Genomic DNA, 18,282 nt, shown 5'->3' on the forward strand with positions numbered 1-18,282 from the left:
GGAATGCTTGTATGTTGTATCGAAAACAGCAAAACCCGTAAAGCTTAACATTTTGGAGTTGGACACTTACAAACGCGGGTGTATTTCCAAATCAGATTACACACAAACATACCCAGATATATCTTATTGGTATTCTAACATCAAATCAACCTTTGTCTTATAGATGAGGCAAAGTATCATCAAACAAGTTTCGCCATTGTCTAAGGATGAACATACTAAGGTACATTCCGCAAGTAAGCACACAGCATACTACATTCTTGGAGTACAAAGTTATAACTTCATGGCTTGAGCATGGTGACTGATGTGATCCTCTATGAAGGACGCGATGAAGAAATAGGAGTGGTCGTAGCCAGGTTGCAGACGCAACAAAAGAGGTACATTGACCTTTCTGCAAGCCTCCTCAAACTTGTTCGGTAGCAATTGATCATGCAAGAATTTGTCATCGCCACCCTAGAACACAAGTTTCATAATGAAAAATCAATTGATCGTGGAACTATAGCAAATATTTTATTTATTACAAGGAGAATCCCCTGCACGCAAGATGAGGAAGGGGGAATTTATTTCCGTATAGGTGGTGAGAATCAAACCCCTATCACAGAAGGAAAAGCTCTAACTATTAGTTCAACCCACGATTCTCTCGGGAACTATTGATAAGCATGTAAGCCTAATTTTATTTTTTTTCCACATTAATGCTTTCCATCTTTGTTATTCGGACTCTTCGGTTAACCCAAGTACCAATGTCACCTCAACACCCAGACATAGGTATGACACTAAGACACTTCAATTTTGGTGCAAAATATTGTATTTTTTTTTAATAAAATAGCCAAATCAAACACTAGGACATGTGTCCGAGTCGAACATGGGAATAAGAGTCCGAATAATCCATTGTATCAATCACAATGGTTACCAATAGAGCATCTAATCAAGTTGACATAACCATCTGGCAGTTGAAGAGATAATAACGGCGTGAATGTTTAACTAGTTCCTAACAAACTAATATCAATTATCCAATAAATGTAGATACGATAATTTTCTTATCTTAAATGAACAAAATGTTACCTGATCAATCAGGATAGTAGCAGCAACATCATGGAACTTTGAAACCAAGCAAGAAGCATCATATTCCTGCAGCCTCACAACGCTTCTAAGTTCATGTGTAACTTTTACGTTCTAAAACATTATGTATACAAACAAAGAACTTATAGTACCTCCCAATCAGCTTTGTTTTCTCCCAGATAATTACTAAAGGCTTTCTGACCCCAGGGACAGTTTATTGGATTCGTAATTGGTGCAAAGGCTGATACGGACTGCAACAAAGGCCCTTCTATGAGAATACTTGATGAAAGGAAGTTCAAAATGACAAAGTACTCACGGTCCATTTGGTAAACGATACTAATTGGTGGTAATGATAATGATTTGTAGTATAAATTTTCATGATATGTATCATATTATTCCCATGGTAATGAAAGTTAGATCATAAAAATGTTTTTCTATTTATAATTTTCCATTACCAAATAATATCACTTGTTCAAATGGTAATGTATTGGAATGAATTTTTTTAAAAATGAGATATTTGAAAGAAAATAAGCATGGCCATAAAGTTTGTCAAGAAAATTACATTAATTTTCCAATATCATTCTCACCATTAAGTACCAGTTACCAAACAAGCCGGCAAAGACATGATATGATTTTAATGGAACTAAGCATTAAGCAGAGGTGTAAATTCTGATCTTCGAAGTCATTCATCATTACAATATCAGAAATTCTGAATCTGAAAATCAGATCAGTTTTTTATGTATCTGTCAAACAAGATAAATCATCATAACTAAACTGAATACCTTATATTTGTCCAGGTTCTTCAGATATATTGTTAGCGCTCCGTGCCCTCCCATTGAATGACCTGATATTGACGCGCGTGTGGTGTCAAGTTGTGGGAAGTTCTCTTTCAAGAGTTCAGGCAGCTCTTTAACAACATAATCATACATGCGCCAGTTCTTCCATTTCTCTTGTGTAGCATTCAAATAGAACCCCGCACCTAGAACAAAAGAAAAGAGGTAACCAAATAAATAAGATCACCCTTTTCTTATGGAGAACTTGAATCGAAGGTTTTCAATATGTAATTGATTTTAACATAGATGAGGCAATCTGGAAACGTAAATGTCAAACAAGCAATTAGTATTACATTGTGATTTGCAAGTATCAACAGTGAATTTGTGATACTCATAACATATTTACCTACACCAAAGTCCCAGCTGTCTGCCTCTCCTTCGACATTTAGCCCTCCTAAAAAGCAAAGTGAGCTGGTCAATAACAAACTTTGAAAGCGTAACAAAAATGGAAGAGAAAATTACTTTCCGTCTATTGGCAGAAGTACAATAAATCAAGTAGAAAAGCTGAACGAAAAGATTAACAATAAACAGCATACAACACAAATTTGACACCATCATGTTTATAGGTTATATATTGCCACGAAACTGAATATCAGATTACTGAATCTCTAACATTAATTTCAGAGCACTAAAAGTATCCATAATAGAAATTTCGGTTTAAGGACCAGAATTAGGAGAGGGTATATCGTTATTACTTGGAGATGTGTCCGGGGCAATCAAAGCAACGCCCTCACTAGAAGCAAAACGTTGAGCTCCAGATTTAGCAATGAAATTTTCATCTGTACATGTAAGACCGGATAACCAGTATAGAACCTGTAAAGAAACCAAGTCAAGATCAAAGATCGTTCCAAAGTGATGGCAACATACATACAGTCAAAACTCAAAAATCCTACGGATATAACAGGTACATGAGTAAGTAGGGTGGCATGCCTTTGTCCACATACTAGCTACACTAGAGAATGGTGGTTATTATGAAATAAGTGAATGATATGGCTACTCAGTGAAAAAACCACCACTACTTTCTCTATGTGACGACAACTAAAACAATCGACTATGCAAAAGGGTGAAACTTTCACGATCATAAACTTCAGCAAAACATTTTCATTTTCAACTAAATTAAAGTTAATTAATAGTACATGGTGATTGCTACGCCATGGCACCAATTCTCCATCATCCAGTGCACAACAAAAATCATTCAAGGAACAAAACTTTTTGTACGGGATTGTACCTAAAATATGTCTATATGAGCTCATACTGTATAAATCTAGACCGTCACTATACATACACCCACTTGGGGTAGTAAAAGGGACTGATTTCTACCTCTCAAAGGAAATATTAGACTTTCTCTCGCTAAATGCACGCTGAAGTTTCATTCAGTGTAGATATGAGCCCAAGAAATAGTACAGTAGCTAAAAAATAAACAGACAAGAAGAAGGAAGAGCGGCAAGTAAAACACAAACATTTGTTTATATTTTCATTTCTCGATGATTGAAAACAAGATCAGCCTTTTATATATATGATATGAAGAGATGAAAAGGAAAACCCTACATAAACATGAATTAATTACCCCAAGGTGAACGACTACACAACAAAGACTTTAACAAATAACAATCCGTGCTATTATGCGTATATAATCAAATGGACATTCTAAAATTTGGATAAATCACCGAAAATCAATCATAAATTCAAACTTGTAAATTGTAATCATAGCACATTAAATATAAACCCTAAAAAAATCATGCAAGCACAAACCCAAAAACGAACAAAAACCAACAAAAAAGAAATGAAAATGCAAAACCCCACATCAAGGATTTGTATTATGAGAAAGAAACGTGAATCAACAAGATGAATCACAGGAAAGACAAAAAAAAAAAAAAAAAAGGAGAGAGATAAGAATTATACAGGAAATTTTTGAGAAGGGGAAGTAGGAGGAGGGAAGTAAATGTGGAAAGTCATGGAACATCCCAGAGTAGGACTAAAATGCTTGTATCTCTTGTTGAATCCTCCAAACATCTTTGAACTGCTGATTTCTGTTGGTTTCGTCTCCATTGCTGATCTTTTCTTCCTCTGCTTCGTCGATTTCTCACCGCTTCTTGCTGAAACAATCGCACCGAGATTTTAACAGTGATGAGTGATGGCAATTGGCAAATGCCAATCATAAACGAAGAAAATAAGTAATATTGAAATAAATAAAAAGAAAAAAATAAAATAAAAATCTTAAAAAGCCCTCCTATAAAATGAAATGAAGACACGTAAAGGTACTTTACCACTTTTTTAAATAATCGTTATTTATCTATATCAACTTATCATAAATGTTGGGTGATATAGACCAAACCGAACACTCCACTATAGTTTATAACCAAATCGGCTATGTTATTGTAAGTCGTAAAAAAAATATTTTAAATAATCTTATATATTGTTCATTTGCTGCCGTAAAAATACATTTTTTTTTATGACAAAACTCATATTAGATTTTAATTGACTATTGTAGCTATTACCACCAATGAAAAAGCATAAGAAGGAAAAAAAGTGAGTGTAACGGCTAGTAAATACCTATTATAGCTTATTAAAATGTTTCAAGATGTGCCGTCAACAAAACAATATAAAAATTGAATTATTTAAAATTAATTCATAATATGAATTATTTACAGAGATGCACAATATGTAAGATTATTCTAAACAAATTTTTCTTACAAGATTTAAAATACAAAATATGAAGTATCTAAGTATTTTTGTGTGTTGGGAGTTGGGATGAATTTTATATCTATACTTTGAGTTGTGTCAATTTAGAATTTTGTGTAGGTATGTTACTATTAATTAGCATATATTTTTTCAATTGGGTATTTTAAGTTTTGGATTCTTAAAAAGTTATTTTATTATTTTTTTAATATTTATTTTGATTGTGAAGACTTTTGTATTCATTTTTAACACGAGCATTTCTCCTTCTCTCCTCTTTTTCGCCTTCTCCTAACCTTATGGCCGAAATGTACGGTATCGTAAATATCTTTAAAAAATGCTAAATTAGTTCACTTCAAGAAAATGATAAATATGGAGTAACATACTTCCTCCGTTCCATATTAGTTACAATATTAGAAAAAATAACACTATTTATTCATCATTTTTAATTTGTGATTAATTTTTAATCTATAAGTTAAAAAAAAGTCAAGTAAGATCTTGTTTGATTCGTCTCATTGCAAACATTATTAATATAAAATTTTTATAATTTTTTGTTATAATATTACGAGTAACATTAAAGCTAAACTAATTGTATAAAATGATAAAGTTAAATACAAATTTACAACTAGCATACTTTGTAAAATCCAAAATAGAGGTTTTAACATTAGGGGTTTAACAAGTAAAATTAAATCCACAAACCATCCAATCTTTCATTTAGAAAGAACAACACTTTTTGTCAATTTGCACTTGTTCAGACAAAGAACACCAAACAAATTTAGGGTTTGATAGAGATTCAACCATGGAAACTTCTGTAGTTCCTAACGAGGGTCTCAAAGATCTTCTTAAACCCTTCTACAGTAGAGCTTCTGAAGCTGAGGTTTTGCCCTCTTTCTTCTTTTTTTTTACCCCTCTTTCTTTTTCTGTTTTTTTATTCTGCTTATCTGAATCAATTAGTGATTGATGTTCCTATATTTTTTGATTAATATCTTCAATTATGCTTTCTATTCACTGGGATTTTTTATTATTGTTGTTTCTGATGATTAAATGTTGGAATTCATATATGATTCTCATGCCTAAATTCTATATTGATCAACTTTTGATTGTAAGCAGAAGCAAATTTTGTTTTGCAATCCGAATTATGCAGAAATACTATTGTTCTGCATTTCCGATTTCCTAATTTGAATGAAAGAATATTCTAATGTTGTGTTTTCGGTTTTTGAAGGATCGCCTATCGAAACTTGAGGCTGTGGTTTCAAGTAAGAAGGGTACGAATGTATAATCCTAATGCTTTAACTCATAATTTGTATTTTTGATTTTCTTTTTTGGATCTAATTTCGAAACAGCAGATTCTGAGGTTGGCATTGGTAATGAGGAATTTGCAAAGAAGGTAAAAGAGTTGGAGTTGAAGTTGGAAGGATTGACAGCGGAGTTAACTTCTGAGAGAGAGAAGGTTCGTATCATTATAGATATATGGTTGTTCTGTCGGTTTGTTTACAAGGATTATGATTTGAGAGGTTGTGATAAAATGTGAGGATGGTTTGATACAGGTTGCTAAGCTCATTGTTGAGAATGATAAGAAGGAATATCGCATACTCCACCTTGTTCGATCCTTGAAGGAGACTGATCTCAAGTTGGAGAAGTCGACTACCAAATAGGTGGGATGATTTCTGTCATCGACTCATTCGTGAATAGCAATCTGTACCCTCTATCCTAGAAGCTCTTAACTATGATATTAAGTGCATTTGTGATATTTTTTCATTTTAATATCTAGAGTCAAATTGTGTACGTCAAACCGTCCAAATCTTGCCTAGGTAAGATTCACTTATCGATATGGGTTAATGGATCTTTGTTAATATGTAATGTTACTTAGACTCTTCATTTTGCTTCACGTACCCGTGTCCGATCCTTGATGCTTGGACATTGGTATGGCATTTAGACACTTCATTTTAGGCGTGAAATTGAATATTTAGACGTATCCGACACTTGGACATGCACCACTATCCAACATCAGTACCCGAGTCCAAGTAACATAGCGTAATATATAGAAGTTCCCCCCTTAAATGTTCTTGCGCTTTGTCCACTTTTCTGTAAGTATATCTGCATTAGGAAGTAGCAACAGAAATGCTTCTGTTTTCTTCCATATGAAAATCAGTCCTAAAGCATTACTATATAACTAAAAGTGAAGGTCTTTCCAAAATATTCAAAAAGGGTACTCTCATATGAGAATATGAATTCTGGACTGAAGGCTTTACATTATTTTTAGCCGCATTCTGTCACTCTACTAGCGTCGGTGGGTTAGAGTGAGGTTGCATACATTTGAAACTCCGTTGGTATCCCGATCACTGATGAGACTTGATTAAAGGGCTGCTGATTTTTAGTTAAAGGAAGCACATTATAGATGCTTTATTAGGGTATAGCAATGACCTATACACCTAGTTATCATTTCTTTATTAGTTTGTGATTGAGCAGTCAATTACGTCAATGTCATTATCTGCAAAGTTTTTTCATTGATTCAAGTAAAAATGAATTTTCTTATATTGTTGTCTTGATATCTTAGTGTTAGACATAGGACACTTTGTGCATGATCACAGGCTTCCTTTCCGTATATGCTTGAATCTTTCGATTGGTTTTTCTTGATTACACTAATGACAAAAGGGCTTACAGGCCTTTGCTTAGTGTAATGAACGCGATTGGTTTTCTTCCCCATTTGTGTTTGAATCCTTCCTTTTGTGCATGATCTCATCATTGCCGTATATAATACGGACAATTTACATGACAAACATTTCTTCAATGGTGCAAGAGTGGATGAATGTCTTAATTTGAAACATGGTACACAATCTTTAAAGAATCATGAGATTGACACAATGTTATACCATCACAATCATAGTTAAAAAATGTTGTAACGGTAGCAATTGCAGTAAAGGACATAGTGATGTGAGAAATGATATGGTTATCGTAATTCGTAATGACTAATGCTATATGTCGGTTGATGGCATGATATATCCCTCCAAATGTCCCAAGCGTGTTTTTTACACCTTTACAACGCTGGATATTGGTTTGGTTTTCTTGAAGACCTTTACTTCACAGTCGATATGTATGAACTTCATTATGAGTATGCTTTGACTGTTTCATATTGTATGTGCATGAATGAGCTGCTTCTGATGCTATTCTTGTTTTGTTTTGCAGTTCAAAGTTTCCTGTTTTCAAGCTTGTGATTCAATAGATTCGTTAGAATGGAAATGACTAGTGTGGTATCTTCGAGAATTGTGTCGAAAGAAAAGAAGCCAAGAGAACTCGAAGTTACGATACATTGTGGAGAAATTCAAATTGACAACATTTTTCATTGTATCAACTACATCTTTGATTAGCTATGATGTCTCACGTGGATTTGTTTCAGTTATGTAGTCGATCCATATTATTGGGATTAAAACTTAGCCTACTTACACATAGTTGCAAGTACTTCTTTGAGTGTAGTTCAAATTCACGTTGGTAAGTCTCCCTCTCGTTTTCGAGTTCCATTTTGCCGATTTGCGCATATAGATCCCTCTCACCCTTTTGTGATTGCCATTAAATGTCCTTATATACTGAATATTTCGACCTTGGCATGTCTAGTGTGTTAGCAAGAGATGAAGAATGATGCACTTTTGGGTTTGTTGCTTGTATATTGGATGTTTACTGTATGTTTAAGTGGAAGGAAATGGAGAATAAAAAGACAGACATTTTCTTATCTCTCTCCCTTTTCCTTTTCTTTCCTTCTTAAAACTGCATTTGAACAATAGTTGGACAAAAAAAACTTCATAAAAGTAGTTTGAATGCATCATTCTTCAATTTGCTACCTAAAATTATTAGTGTCAAATTAATAATTAAATAAGAAGAACAATAAAATAAATTTCACTATCTTTTCATTCTATTTTCCACGCTTCCCTCGGTAAATAGTAAATAATCTTATTTTCACTTACATTTTTCCTTTTTGAAAGAAAAAAATATAGTTTCGCCACCTCTTTGTCTCTTGTACAAAATGATAAAAATATAGTCATTTTTTTCTTCTCTTCTCATTTCATTTTAATTTATCACCATTTTCTGATGGATAACCTCTATTTTCTAGGTGATAATACCACGAGTTTTATCACCTACTGAACATCTCTTGCAAAATTAACATTCTCGCGAAAGCACAAACACCACGCTTTCTATCTTCTTCACACCAACTATAACGTTTCAACTATTTACACATCCAAAAATTCTCAAAAAAGATTGCTTTTTTAATTTTTTATTAACACAAAATCTTGAAAATTAATTTGACATAAAGACTATTTGCTAGCTTTAATTATTCAAAATGCCCATTATCTATCAATGACCCTGATCCAACTTCCATTGAAACTGCATTGAGAGCTTCTTTTACCCTTCTTTAACACCCCCCCCCCCCCCCCCCCCCTGTTGAACATTTAGAGTGTATAAGCCTAGATTTGTATATACTACATACTTAGTATAGTAGTGGGACTAAATAAATATATTATAAGTCCAAATTAAATGCCTCAAAGAATTTGATGAATCATTACTTTGATTCGTAAGTTTTGCTTGGTGAAACATTACTTTGTTTCATACGCTTTGCTTGGTGAAACGTTACTTTATTTCATAAGCTTTGTGAAACATTACTTTGTTTCATAAGCTTTGCTTGGTGAAACATTACTTTGTTTCATAAGCTTTGTTTGGTGAAACACTTTTGTTTCAAAATGAGGTATTGTTTGATGCATAGCTCTATAAATAGAGGTTGCATGCCAAGGGACATTCCATCCCAATTTCATATGATTTATGATTTCTCTCTTAAGAATACTCTTATTCTTGTTCTTCCTTTCATGAGATAATATTGAGAGAGTAATTAACTCTTAATATCATCAAAGTTCATAATTCACTACAACACTTGTATTTACTATTGCAATTTCCTTGTGCTAGGATTTTGTTGTGTAGATTGTATCTCATTGTGAATTTCATTTATCATCCCAAGCACCTTTGTGGGAGAAATATCACAATAGGAAAGTGCATGAACGCCTTCTACTGATATCAAGTTTCCGAGCGACTTCTTTGATTGTCGCAACCTTATCTTCATGGTGTCCATTTGGTGATTTACAAAGCAAGGAGTTCCATTGCCATCCACACAAGGAAAATACAAATCGGTTTGTTTTATTTGTATTTGCATTATATTTCCAATAATCTATTGTGATAATTTTTCAAAGATGGCAAGCGTTAAGGATCTCGTTAAAATTTTTCATCAAGTTGGACAATTATTTCGGCATGAAGTTCTGATGATGGCAAATGAAATATTTATTTTCATGGGTATCTTTAGTAAGAAGTATCATGAAAAACAAGTAAGTTTTTCTTGAGATTTAATAATCATAAATTATATTTGATATTTTGTGTTTAAATTTGTGAAAAAAATTTTTTTTACATACATTTAAATCTTCTTTTGGATGATCATATACATGTGTTCAAATTTTAATTTGAAGTAAAACATGTGGGTAATAGTATTTTACAAAGATATGATCTAGAGAAGTGGGTATGTGTTATTTTGATGATAAAAATTTATGATGGAAATCATAAAGTGTTTTTTTTCTTAATAATTAATTAAGAAAAGAGAATAGAAATTTATTCATGTGATCATCATGGTTAATAGGGCAATGAAATTTTGTAGTATGGAATAAAAGTACTACAATGTTAGGATTTATATACTATTATATATAAATTAAAATTGCCAAGTATACATTAAGTATGTGTTTTATCGGATATTGATTGATTAAAGTATGATTATGTTCTATACTTGATGGAATTATTTCTTCATGAGGCATGTTTAAAGAAAGTGATTAATTTTGTTTTATCATGTTGATAATTGATGTATGTCATATAGCATCATAAACAAAGGTATGATAATATTGTTTAGCATACTTTCGATTAATTTCAGTTTGTTGATTTGTAATTGTTTTATTTTATTGTTAATTATGAAATAAAGTATCAATTTTATTGATGTAACCAATTTTGGGGTTAGTTATGGTAGTTATTTTTGAATAACTACCTATAAGTAAATGATAAATTTATTGACTTTTTGTCAAGTTTTTCATGATGAGACAAAATTAAAGTGACATATTTTTTTTTATTACCCAAGTTCCTTATAGAAATAAAAGGGGTAATGATTTATATTGAAATACTCAAATGAGTTATGTAATTACCCAAGTCAATCTAGTTATATTATAACGAAGATTAAGGGGTAGAATTTTTATGTCATATGGATATACATATTTGTGTATATGAACACATATTAAATCTAAATTTAATATGGTTGGACCATTATTATAATAATTACATTTAAATTATTATGTACAATTCAACAATGTTGAAATTATAAGTAAGTGGTTGTTTTTATCATTACTTATGAAAATAGTTATGAAATAAATGTTATTCTATATAAGAGAATAAATTAATTTGCATAGATTTTGCAAATTATGTTTTATGGTGATTAAAATTCCATGATGTTTATGAATCAAATTATTATTACTAGTTTGTAATAATATTTTTGGTATGTTTATTTGATCCAAATAAGTAAATGGATCGTATTTAATTTATTCATAAATTATATGTGACAAGTTGATTTATTTTAAAAAAACTATAAAGTGAATACTATTTATAAGTATTTATTTATAAAATTATGTTCTTTAAGACTTGTGAATTATCAAGTGGTATGATAATGTATTTTATGCCTTAAGCATAAAATGTATATTGTGGCAAATAAATTCCATAATGTTTAATAATTTATTTATTATTACTAGTTTGTAATAATGTAAGAAATTTTTTCGAATTATACATAATTATATGTATGAAATTCAATTTTGAATTGGATCACAAAGAATTGTCATTTCTATTTGTGATTGAATGTTTACAAATAGGGGAGGTAATTTTAAACTTCCAAGTGTAAACTAATAAAGATAATATTTTATCTACAAACATTTGTCTTAGTTTTAGACAAAAAAAAAAAAAGATTAAATTATCTCTTGTTTGAGATGTTTAATAAAAAGTCATTAATCTCTTGTTTGAGATGTTTAATAAAAAGTCATTTTCAAGAAAAAATGCGCACTAAGAAATTTGATGTTTGGTCAAAGGTACTAGAATAATGTTACTTCTAGTGTTCCATATTTATTTAATGTGGAAGAAGACCCATTGACTTTTAGTGATGCTATGGCATCACAAGATAGTGCATTTTGGAACGAGGCATAGATGATGAGATGCAATCCATCATGGGGAATAATACTTGGGTATTAGTAGATCTCCCACTGACTTGTAAATCAATTGGTTGCAAGTGGATCTTCTGCAAGAAGATGAAAATTGATGGAACTATTGATAAGTTCAAGGCCTGTTTAGTGGCACAGAGCTTCAGACAAAAGCTTGGTATTGATCATTTTGATACATATGCACCAGTTGCAAGGATAACCACCATTAGGTTGTTGGTAGCGTTGGCTACAATTTATCATCTAGAGGTCTATCAAATAGATGTGAAAACCGCATTCTTATACGGTGAGCTAGATGAGGAAATTTACATGAAACAACCCGAAGGGTTTGTTTTGAAAGGACAAGAAAATAAGGTTTGTAAACTTGTTAAGTCACTATATGGACTTAAACAAGTACCAAAACAATGACATCAAAAGTTTGATGAAACTATATTGTCCTTTGGATTCAAGTTGAATCAAGCGGATAAATGCGTTTATAGCAAATTTGATAACCATGGCAATGGAGTTATCATTTGCTTATACGTGGATGACATACTCATCTTTGGTACTAGTATAGTACATATCCAAGAGACAAAGAATTTTTGTCTAAATCCTTCCAAATGAAGGATATGGGGGAGGTCGATGTGATCTTAGGCATAAAGATCAAAAGAGATGGTGGTCATATTAAGCTTAGTTAATCTCATTACATTGATAAAGTGCTTAATAGGTTTAAAATTGCAAGATTCGACACCAATCTCAAGTCCCATGGAGCAAGGTATGAAATTTACCAAGCATACCGGAAAACCAATTTCTCAATTAGAGTATGCAAAGATTATTGGATCTTTGATGTATGCTATGACATGTACAAGGCCGGACATAGCATTTGCGGTTGGTAATTGAGTAGATTTACCAGTAACCCGGGTCCCCAACATTGGTTGGCGATAAGGAGAGTATTACGATACTTGAAAGGAACCATAAATTATGGTATAACTTATAGTGGTGAACCTCCTATTTTGGAAGGTTATTCCGATGCTAGTTAGATCACAAATGAAGAGGATAATTCTTCAACTAGTGGTTGGGTGTTTGTTTATGGGGGAGGTGCCATTTCATGGGCTTCCAAGAAACAAATGGTAATAGCAGATTCCACTATGTCTGCGGAATTCATTGCACTCGCCTCGGCGGCAAATGAAGCGGAGTGGTTAAGGAATCTCATGTTTGAGATACCTTTGTTGCCAAAGCCAATTTCACCGGTGGCAATTTATTCGGATTGCACAACGGCTTTGGGAAGAGCTTATAGTCAAGTGTATAATGGTAAGTCGAGTCACATTGCTCTAAGACACAGTCTAGTGCAAGATCTTATCATTCATGGGGTCATAACTCTTGACTATGTGAACACCAAGTTCAATTTGGCGGATTTTTTCACTAAAGCCATGAGTAAGGTTTCAATTGAACAAGCGTCAATTGAGATCGGTTTATGTCAATAAAGTTTAAAGGAAAGTCCCAATTCACACACAAGTAGCATTGTGTCTTGAATTCAATGTGGTAAAGTCCTTTAAAGTCTTTGAAAGCAACAAGAATGAATGACCCATAGTTGCTTTAGACCGTGATGACAAGGTAGTCGCTTAAGTTCTCAAGGTCAAGGGTTGAAGAGCTCTTGGTGGTATCCTATCACGGGGATATGTTTTGCGTAGTGAGAACCTACCTATATAAGTTTGAAGTTTTGGCCGCTTCAAGTAGTCAAGATTGGCATATCCGACTATGATAAACTTATGAATAGATATGGACACGGCCCTATATAATGTGTCAAGGTAAATGACAATGTGTTATTGGTTTTGTGTGTATTTAACCTTCAAGTGGTTGGATGGGCTAGTTGATTCAATCCGTAGGGACATCATTCTAGTTCGATCGCTTGTGAAGTGTTTTATACTAGGCGTTAATTCAATCCGTAGGGACATTAGCGTTGATGCATGAAACGGAATTATATACTTAATGTGTAAAGGAAGAAGGAGGTTTCTTATACTCTAAATGGGGGAGGATTGTTGAACATTTAGAGTGTATAAGCCTAGATTTGTATATACTACATACTTAGTATAGTAGTGGGACTAAATAAATATATTATAAGTCCAAATTAAATGCCTCAAAGAATTTGATGAATCATTACTTTGATTCGTAAGTTTTGCTTGGTGAAACATTACTTTGTTTCATACGCTTTGCTTGGTGAAACGTTACTTTATTTCATAAGCTTTGTGAAACATTACTTTGTTTCATAAGCTTTGCTTGGTGAAACATTACTTTGTTTCATAAGCTTTGTTTGGTGAAACACTTTTGTTTCAAAATGAGGTATTGTTTGATGCATAGCTCTATAAATAGAGGTTGCATGCCAAGGGACATTCCATCCCAATTTCATATGATTTATGATTTCTCTCTTAAGAATACTCTTATTCTTGTTCTTCCTTTCATGAGATAATATTGAGAGAGTAATTAACTCTTAATATCATCAAAGTTCATAATTCACTACAACACTTGTATTTACTATTGCAATTTCCTTGTGCTAGGATTTTGTTGTGTAGATTGTATCTCATTGTGAATTTCATTTATCATCCCAAGCACCTTTGTGGGAGAAATATCACAATAGGAAAGTGCATGAACGCCTTCTACTGATATCAAGTTTCCGAGCGACTTCTTTGATTGTCGCAACCTTATCTTCATGGTGTCCATTTGGTGATTTACAAAGCAAGGAGTTCCATTGCCATCCACACAAGGAAAATACAAATCGGTTTGTTTTATTTGTATTTGCATTATATTTCTAATACCCCCAACCCATTAATTTGAACAAAAAACAAATAATGTCATTAAAGAAAGAGTCAATTTTTATAGTTTCATTGATCATATTATGGTATTCTTCAAATATTGGGGTTTTATTATTGAACAAACTTTTGTTATCAAATTATGGATTTGGGTTTCCAATTTTTCTTACAATGTGTCATATGTCTGCTTGTGCATTTCTTAGCTATATTTCAATTGTTTTTCTCAAGATTGTGCCTTTACAAAGGATTAAATCAAGGTCACAATTCCTCAAGATTGCAACTTTAAGCCTTGTTTTTTGTGGGTCTGTTGTGGGTGGTAATATATCCTTGAGATATCTTCCTGTTTCTTTCAATCAAGCTGTGGGTGCTACGACACCGTTTTTTACTGCTTTGTTTGCTTATCTAATGACCTTCAAGAGGGAAGCTTGGGTTACCTATGCTTGTCTTGTTCCTGTTGTTGGTGGTGTGATCATTGCTAGTGGGGTAATTTTCTAATTCAATCCTCATTTTTCTTATTATTAATATATTTCACATGTTTATGCTTTAAACTGTTTTGTAAATTTGTTTAATATTTATGACGTTTTATATACTAAAATGAATTGAGGAATTGATCTATTGGTTCATGTAGGCGATCCCGGTTTAAGGGCTTATACAATTTTGTGTTGTTGTTTAATGTTTTCTCTACTAAATTGGAGAAGAGAAGATGATCTCGAGGGCAACAGTGGAAAAGGATATTAGAATTTAGACTTAGGTTGAGTCGTTGAGATCTTAGAGAAACGAATTGAGTGGATGATAAGAATCCATGTGGTCGTTCATGTAGGCGACCCCAATCTTCTGGGATTAAGGCTTTTGCATTTTTGTGTTGTATCCTAAACTGTTTTTTATATTATTGATTTGATTTATTGTTTATATGTATCTGGGTTTTAATTTGTTCATTATTTTCAATTGATCTGATATGAAACCTTTAGTTGGCAGTAAAGAGATTTGGTAAAAGGAAAAACCCGGATCTGGAATTGTTGGTTGATGTTTGATTGTAAATGTGGCTTCTGTGATCTTTTAGTATGCCAAATTTTTGTTATTACTAACAAGGCCCGGTTGCGCACATCTGACCCTTTAAACCCTGCTTAGGTGGAAACCAATTAATGACATCAGGGTAATCAAATTGTTGAAACTCTTATCAGTCGGCTTGGCCCCCTGATTGTAAATTCTTTCCTTCGTCTTGGTGCAACATACAAAAAGAGAAAAATGGAAGCTATGTTTTACTTCGGGAGAGATTCAGCTATTCTTTTGCTTCTTTCGAGTATACTGAACCATTGTCACATGATTCACTAACTCCTCGCGAATTATGGTCGGTTTTAGACTATTCTTGGGCTAATTTGAGCGAATCGCGAATTCAAAAAGCGAATTAACTAGTGAATTATGTTACACTGCACTGAACCTTAAACTAATGTTTGCATTTCACATTTTCTCTTTAGTTATCCTTGTTTGGAAACCTAAATTTACATTTTTGATGAATATGTTCCTAAAAGTTGTATCCATTTCTCCTGGATTTTCGACAGGGGGAGCCAAGTTTTCATTTGTATGGATTTATTATGTGCATAAGCGCCACTGCAGCAAGGGCATTTAAATCTGTTCTCCAAGGCATCCTCCTTTCTAATGAAGGGTGAGTTTCGACTTCTTTTTTACATCTATTTTGTCTTATGTTACTTGGACTCAGGTATTGATGTCGGATACTGGTACGTGTCCAAGTATCGGATACATCTAAATATTCAATTTTACACCTAAAATGAAGTGTCTATGTGCCATACCAATGTCCGAGCATGAAGGATCGGACACGGGTATGTGAAGCAAAATGAAGAATCCGAGTAACATAGATTTAGTCAATGAGGTGATTGTGCTGTAATTTTTGAAATGTTATTCACATGTAGTTTATGAAGTAACGTGTTTTAATTGAAGGATGTGAATGTAGGTAGAAACATTACTAACTATATGAAAGATGATGGAAGTTTTCCGATGTTTTACGCCTATAGGCTTACAATTTACATCCTTATATGTTAATAAAAGGGCAATAATAACATTTCATTACTCCAATGTCATTAATAGCTTCGACCTAGGCGGGATCCGGAGGGAGATGTACGCAATGTTACCATCATATGCAAATTCACATAAATAAAAAGTTCCCTTTTTATAAATCTTCGGCCCATCGAAAATGAAAGTATGCGTATTGTTTGGTTTCAAAACAAATATTCCCTATTAATTTAGTATAATTATAAGCCAGTTTTTGATTGATATGTGTATATATACTGTAACAATTCACTTTGTTCAGGGAAAAGTTAAATTCAATGAACTTGATGCTGTATATGGCCCCAATTGCAGTTGTAGCCTTAGTTCCTGCTGTATTTGTTATGGAGCCTAATGTACTACAAGTATTTGTTTCTCTCGGGATCGAGCATAAATTCATGTGGATAATACTTCTACTTAATTCGGTCATGGCCTATTCGGCCAATTTGTCCAACTTCTTGGTGACTAAGTACACGAGTGCTCTTACTCTCCAGGTTTGATAATCTGTTACGGATTTGCTGCTTTTCTGTTGCTTATTTTTAGTAAAGAATACGTCAAAATGTAGAATGTCACTTAGCAAGCAAAGCATGTTATGCAACGCAACTTAAAATGCTACTTAAACAAACATCGACAATTTTGTAAAGTAGTGTTTTAGCTTCATTCAATCACTAACAAAAAGGTACTTAAACTGTTACGTCGAATGCGCCGCCCTAACTCCGTATAGCAAACATTTGGGGTGTTCATTTTCGGTACCCAAAAAGCTGGGTACCCGGATAAATCGGGTCAAGACTGGGGTCGGATTTTTTTGAACTGGCCTAGCAAACGTTATATGTAACTTTGGTTAAATAAGAAGTGTATACGACTAATGAGTCATTACTATAGATCTTTAGCCTCATTGAGAATGAGAAAGTGCAATATTTTTGAGATCGTCTTTCATAGGATCAGCGTCCAAGGGATCCTTGTGATATAGGTGCTTTCCTCTTGTTATTAGTGTGTATCTTTTCTTATCGAATTGGGTTTATTTTCCTCCAGGTATTAGGCAATGCGAAGGGCGCTGTTGCTGTTGTTATCTCAATACTTATATTCCAAAACCCAGTTACCGTCATTGGTATCGGTGGTTACTCGATGACTGTTCTTGGAGTAATTGCTTATGGAGAAGCGAAGTGGAGATACAAGTAGTACATTCTTTCATTCATTTTATGTTCTCCCTTTGATCATAATTTTTTGTTTCTTTTTGTTAGGAAGGATGAGTTAGCCAGGCATATTTCGCCCTCTTCCCCTTATTGTAACTTCATTGAATATCCGATATATATCTTTACTATAATCAATCGGTATTATGTTGATAAAGAGACATAGAGGATTGTAACTTTATCGAATATCAGAGAATTAGTTGCAGATAATTTTATCGAGTTTTCATTCTTATCGGAGTTCATGTGTATTTGGATGTGTCGATTGTTTTGTGCTGGTATTTCTATTTACATACGTTCTCCATTGCCTCCCAAAAAAGGATTAAATGGGAGCGTAAAAGCTCTCATCTCCAATCCATGATACTACATTACTACGGAAATATTTTCGACTCACTTAACTTGAACCAAGTAT

General features: G+C 33.1%; 3 protein-coding genes across 6 annotated transcripts; 2 read left to right on the forward strand and 1 right to left on the reverse strand.

Moving 5' to 3' along the window:
- Positions 1-14: 14 nt before the first annotated feature.
- On the reverse strand, positions 15-4,048 carry LOC130825336 (S-formylglutathione hydrolase). The gene is made up of 7 exons (XM_057690511.1): positions 3,792-4,048; positions 2,585-2,702; positions 2,236-2,283; positions 1,839-2,035; positions 1,209-1,307; positions 1,060-1,125; positions 15-450 (listed from the first exon to the last, which is right to left on the reverse strand). The coding sequence occupies exons 1-7, from the start codon at positions 3,936-3,938 to the stop codon at positions 271-273; spliced, it is 855 nt and encodes a 284-aa protein (XP_057546494.1). The 5' UTR covers positions 3,939-4,048; the 3' UTR covers positions 15-270.
- Positions 4,049-5,208: 1,160 nt separating this feature from the next.
- On the forward strand, positions 5,209-8,006 carry LOC130826197 (uncharacterized). Of its 4 annotated transcripts, none has more exons than XM_057691773.1 (5): positions 5,209-5,442; positions 5,788-5,830; positions 5,912-6,015; positions 6,113-6,220; positions 7,752-8,006. In XM_057691773.1, exons 1-4 carry the CDS (start codon positions 5,365-5,367, stop codon positions 6,218-6,220), a joined length of 333 nt encoding a protein of 110 aa, XP_057547756.1. In that variant the 5' UTR covers positions 5,209-5,364; the 3' UTR covers positions 7,752-8,006. The 4 variants fall into 4 exon arrangements, with proteins under 4 accessions (XP_057547756.1, XP_057547755.1, XP_057547757.1 ...); XM_057691772.1 differs by having other exon boundaries at positions 5,240-5,442; positions 5,909-6,015; XM_057691774.1 differs by having other exon boundaries at positions 5,240-5,442; positions 5,788-5,821; positions 5,909-6,015.
- A 3,339-nt stretch (positions 8,007-11,345) lies between these two features.
- On the forward strand, positions 11,346-18,103 carry LOC130826196 (UDP-URONIC ACID TRANSPORTER 1-like). Its single transcript, XM_057691771.1, has 4 exons — positions 11,346-15,105; positions 16,182-16,285; positions 16,949-17,177; positions 17,716-18,103. Exons 1-4 carry the CDS (start codon positions 14,662-14,664, stop codon positions 17,860-17,862), a joined length of 924 nt encoding a protein of 307 aa, XP_057547754.1. The 5' UTR covers positions 11,346-14,661; the 3' UTR covers positions 17,863-18,103.
- Positions 18,104-18,282: the final 179 nt, after the last annotated feature.

Source organism: Amaranthus tricolor, chromosome 10 (genome assembly GCF_026212465.1).
Source record: "Amaranthus tricolor cultivar Red isolate AtriRed21 chromosome 10, ASM2621246v1, whole genome shotgun sequence".
NCBI classification, from domain to species: Eukaryota; Viridiplantae; Streptophyta; class Magnoliopsida; order Caryophyllales; family Amaranthaceae; genus Amaranthus; species Amaranthus tricolor.

What these genes read in the sequence shown, in the direction of transcription:
- LOC130826196 (XM_057691771.1), top strand. Translation starts at nt 14,662, where the DNA reads ATGTCATTAAAGAAAGAGTCAATTTTTATAGTTTCATTGATCATATTA. An exon ending in GTGTGATCATTGCTAGTGGG is followed by an intron (nt 15,106 to 16,181) that starts GTAATTTTCTAA and finishes GATTTTCGACAG; the next exon opens with GGGGAGCCAAGTTTTCATTT. An exon ending in CGAGTGCTCTTACTCTCCAG is followed by an intron (nt 17,178 to 17,715) that starts GTTTGATAATCT and finishes ATTTTCCTCCAG; the next exon opens with GTATTAGGCAATGCGAAGGG.
- LOC130826197 (XM_057691772.1), top strand. Translation starts at nt 5,365, where the DNA reads ATGGAAACTTCTGTAGTTCCTAACGAGGGTCTCAAAGATCTTCTTAAA. An exon ending in GTAGAGCTTCTGAAGCTGAG is followed by an intron (nt 5,443 to 5,787) that starts GTTTTGCCCTCT and finishes CGGTTTTTGAAG; the next exon opens with GATCGCCTATCGAAACTTGA. An exon ending in TAACTTCTGAGAGAGAGAAG is followed by an intron (nt 6,016 to 6,112) that starts GTTCGTATCATT and finishes GGTTTGATACAG; the next exon opens with GTTGCTAAGCTCATTGTTGA.
- LOC130825336 (XM_057690511.1), bottom strand. Translation starts at nt 3,938, where the DNA reads ATGGAGACGAAACCAACAGAAATCAGCAGTTCAAAGATGTTTGGAGGA. An exon ending in AGAACCTGGACAAATATAAG is followed by an intron (nt 1,308 to 1,838) that starts GTATTCAGTTTA and finishes CCTTTGTTGCAG; the next exon opens with TCCGTATCAGCCTTTGCACC. An exon ending in CTACTATCCTGATTGATCAG is followed by an intron (nt 451 to 1,059) that starts GTAACATTTTGT and finishes CTTGTGTTCTAG; the next exon opens with GGTGGCGATGACAAATTCTT.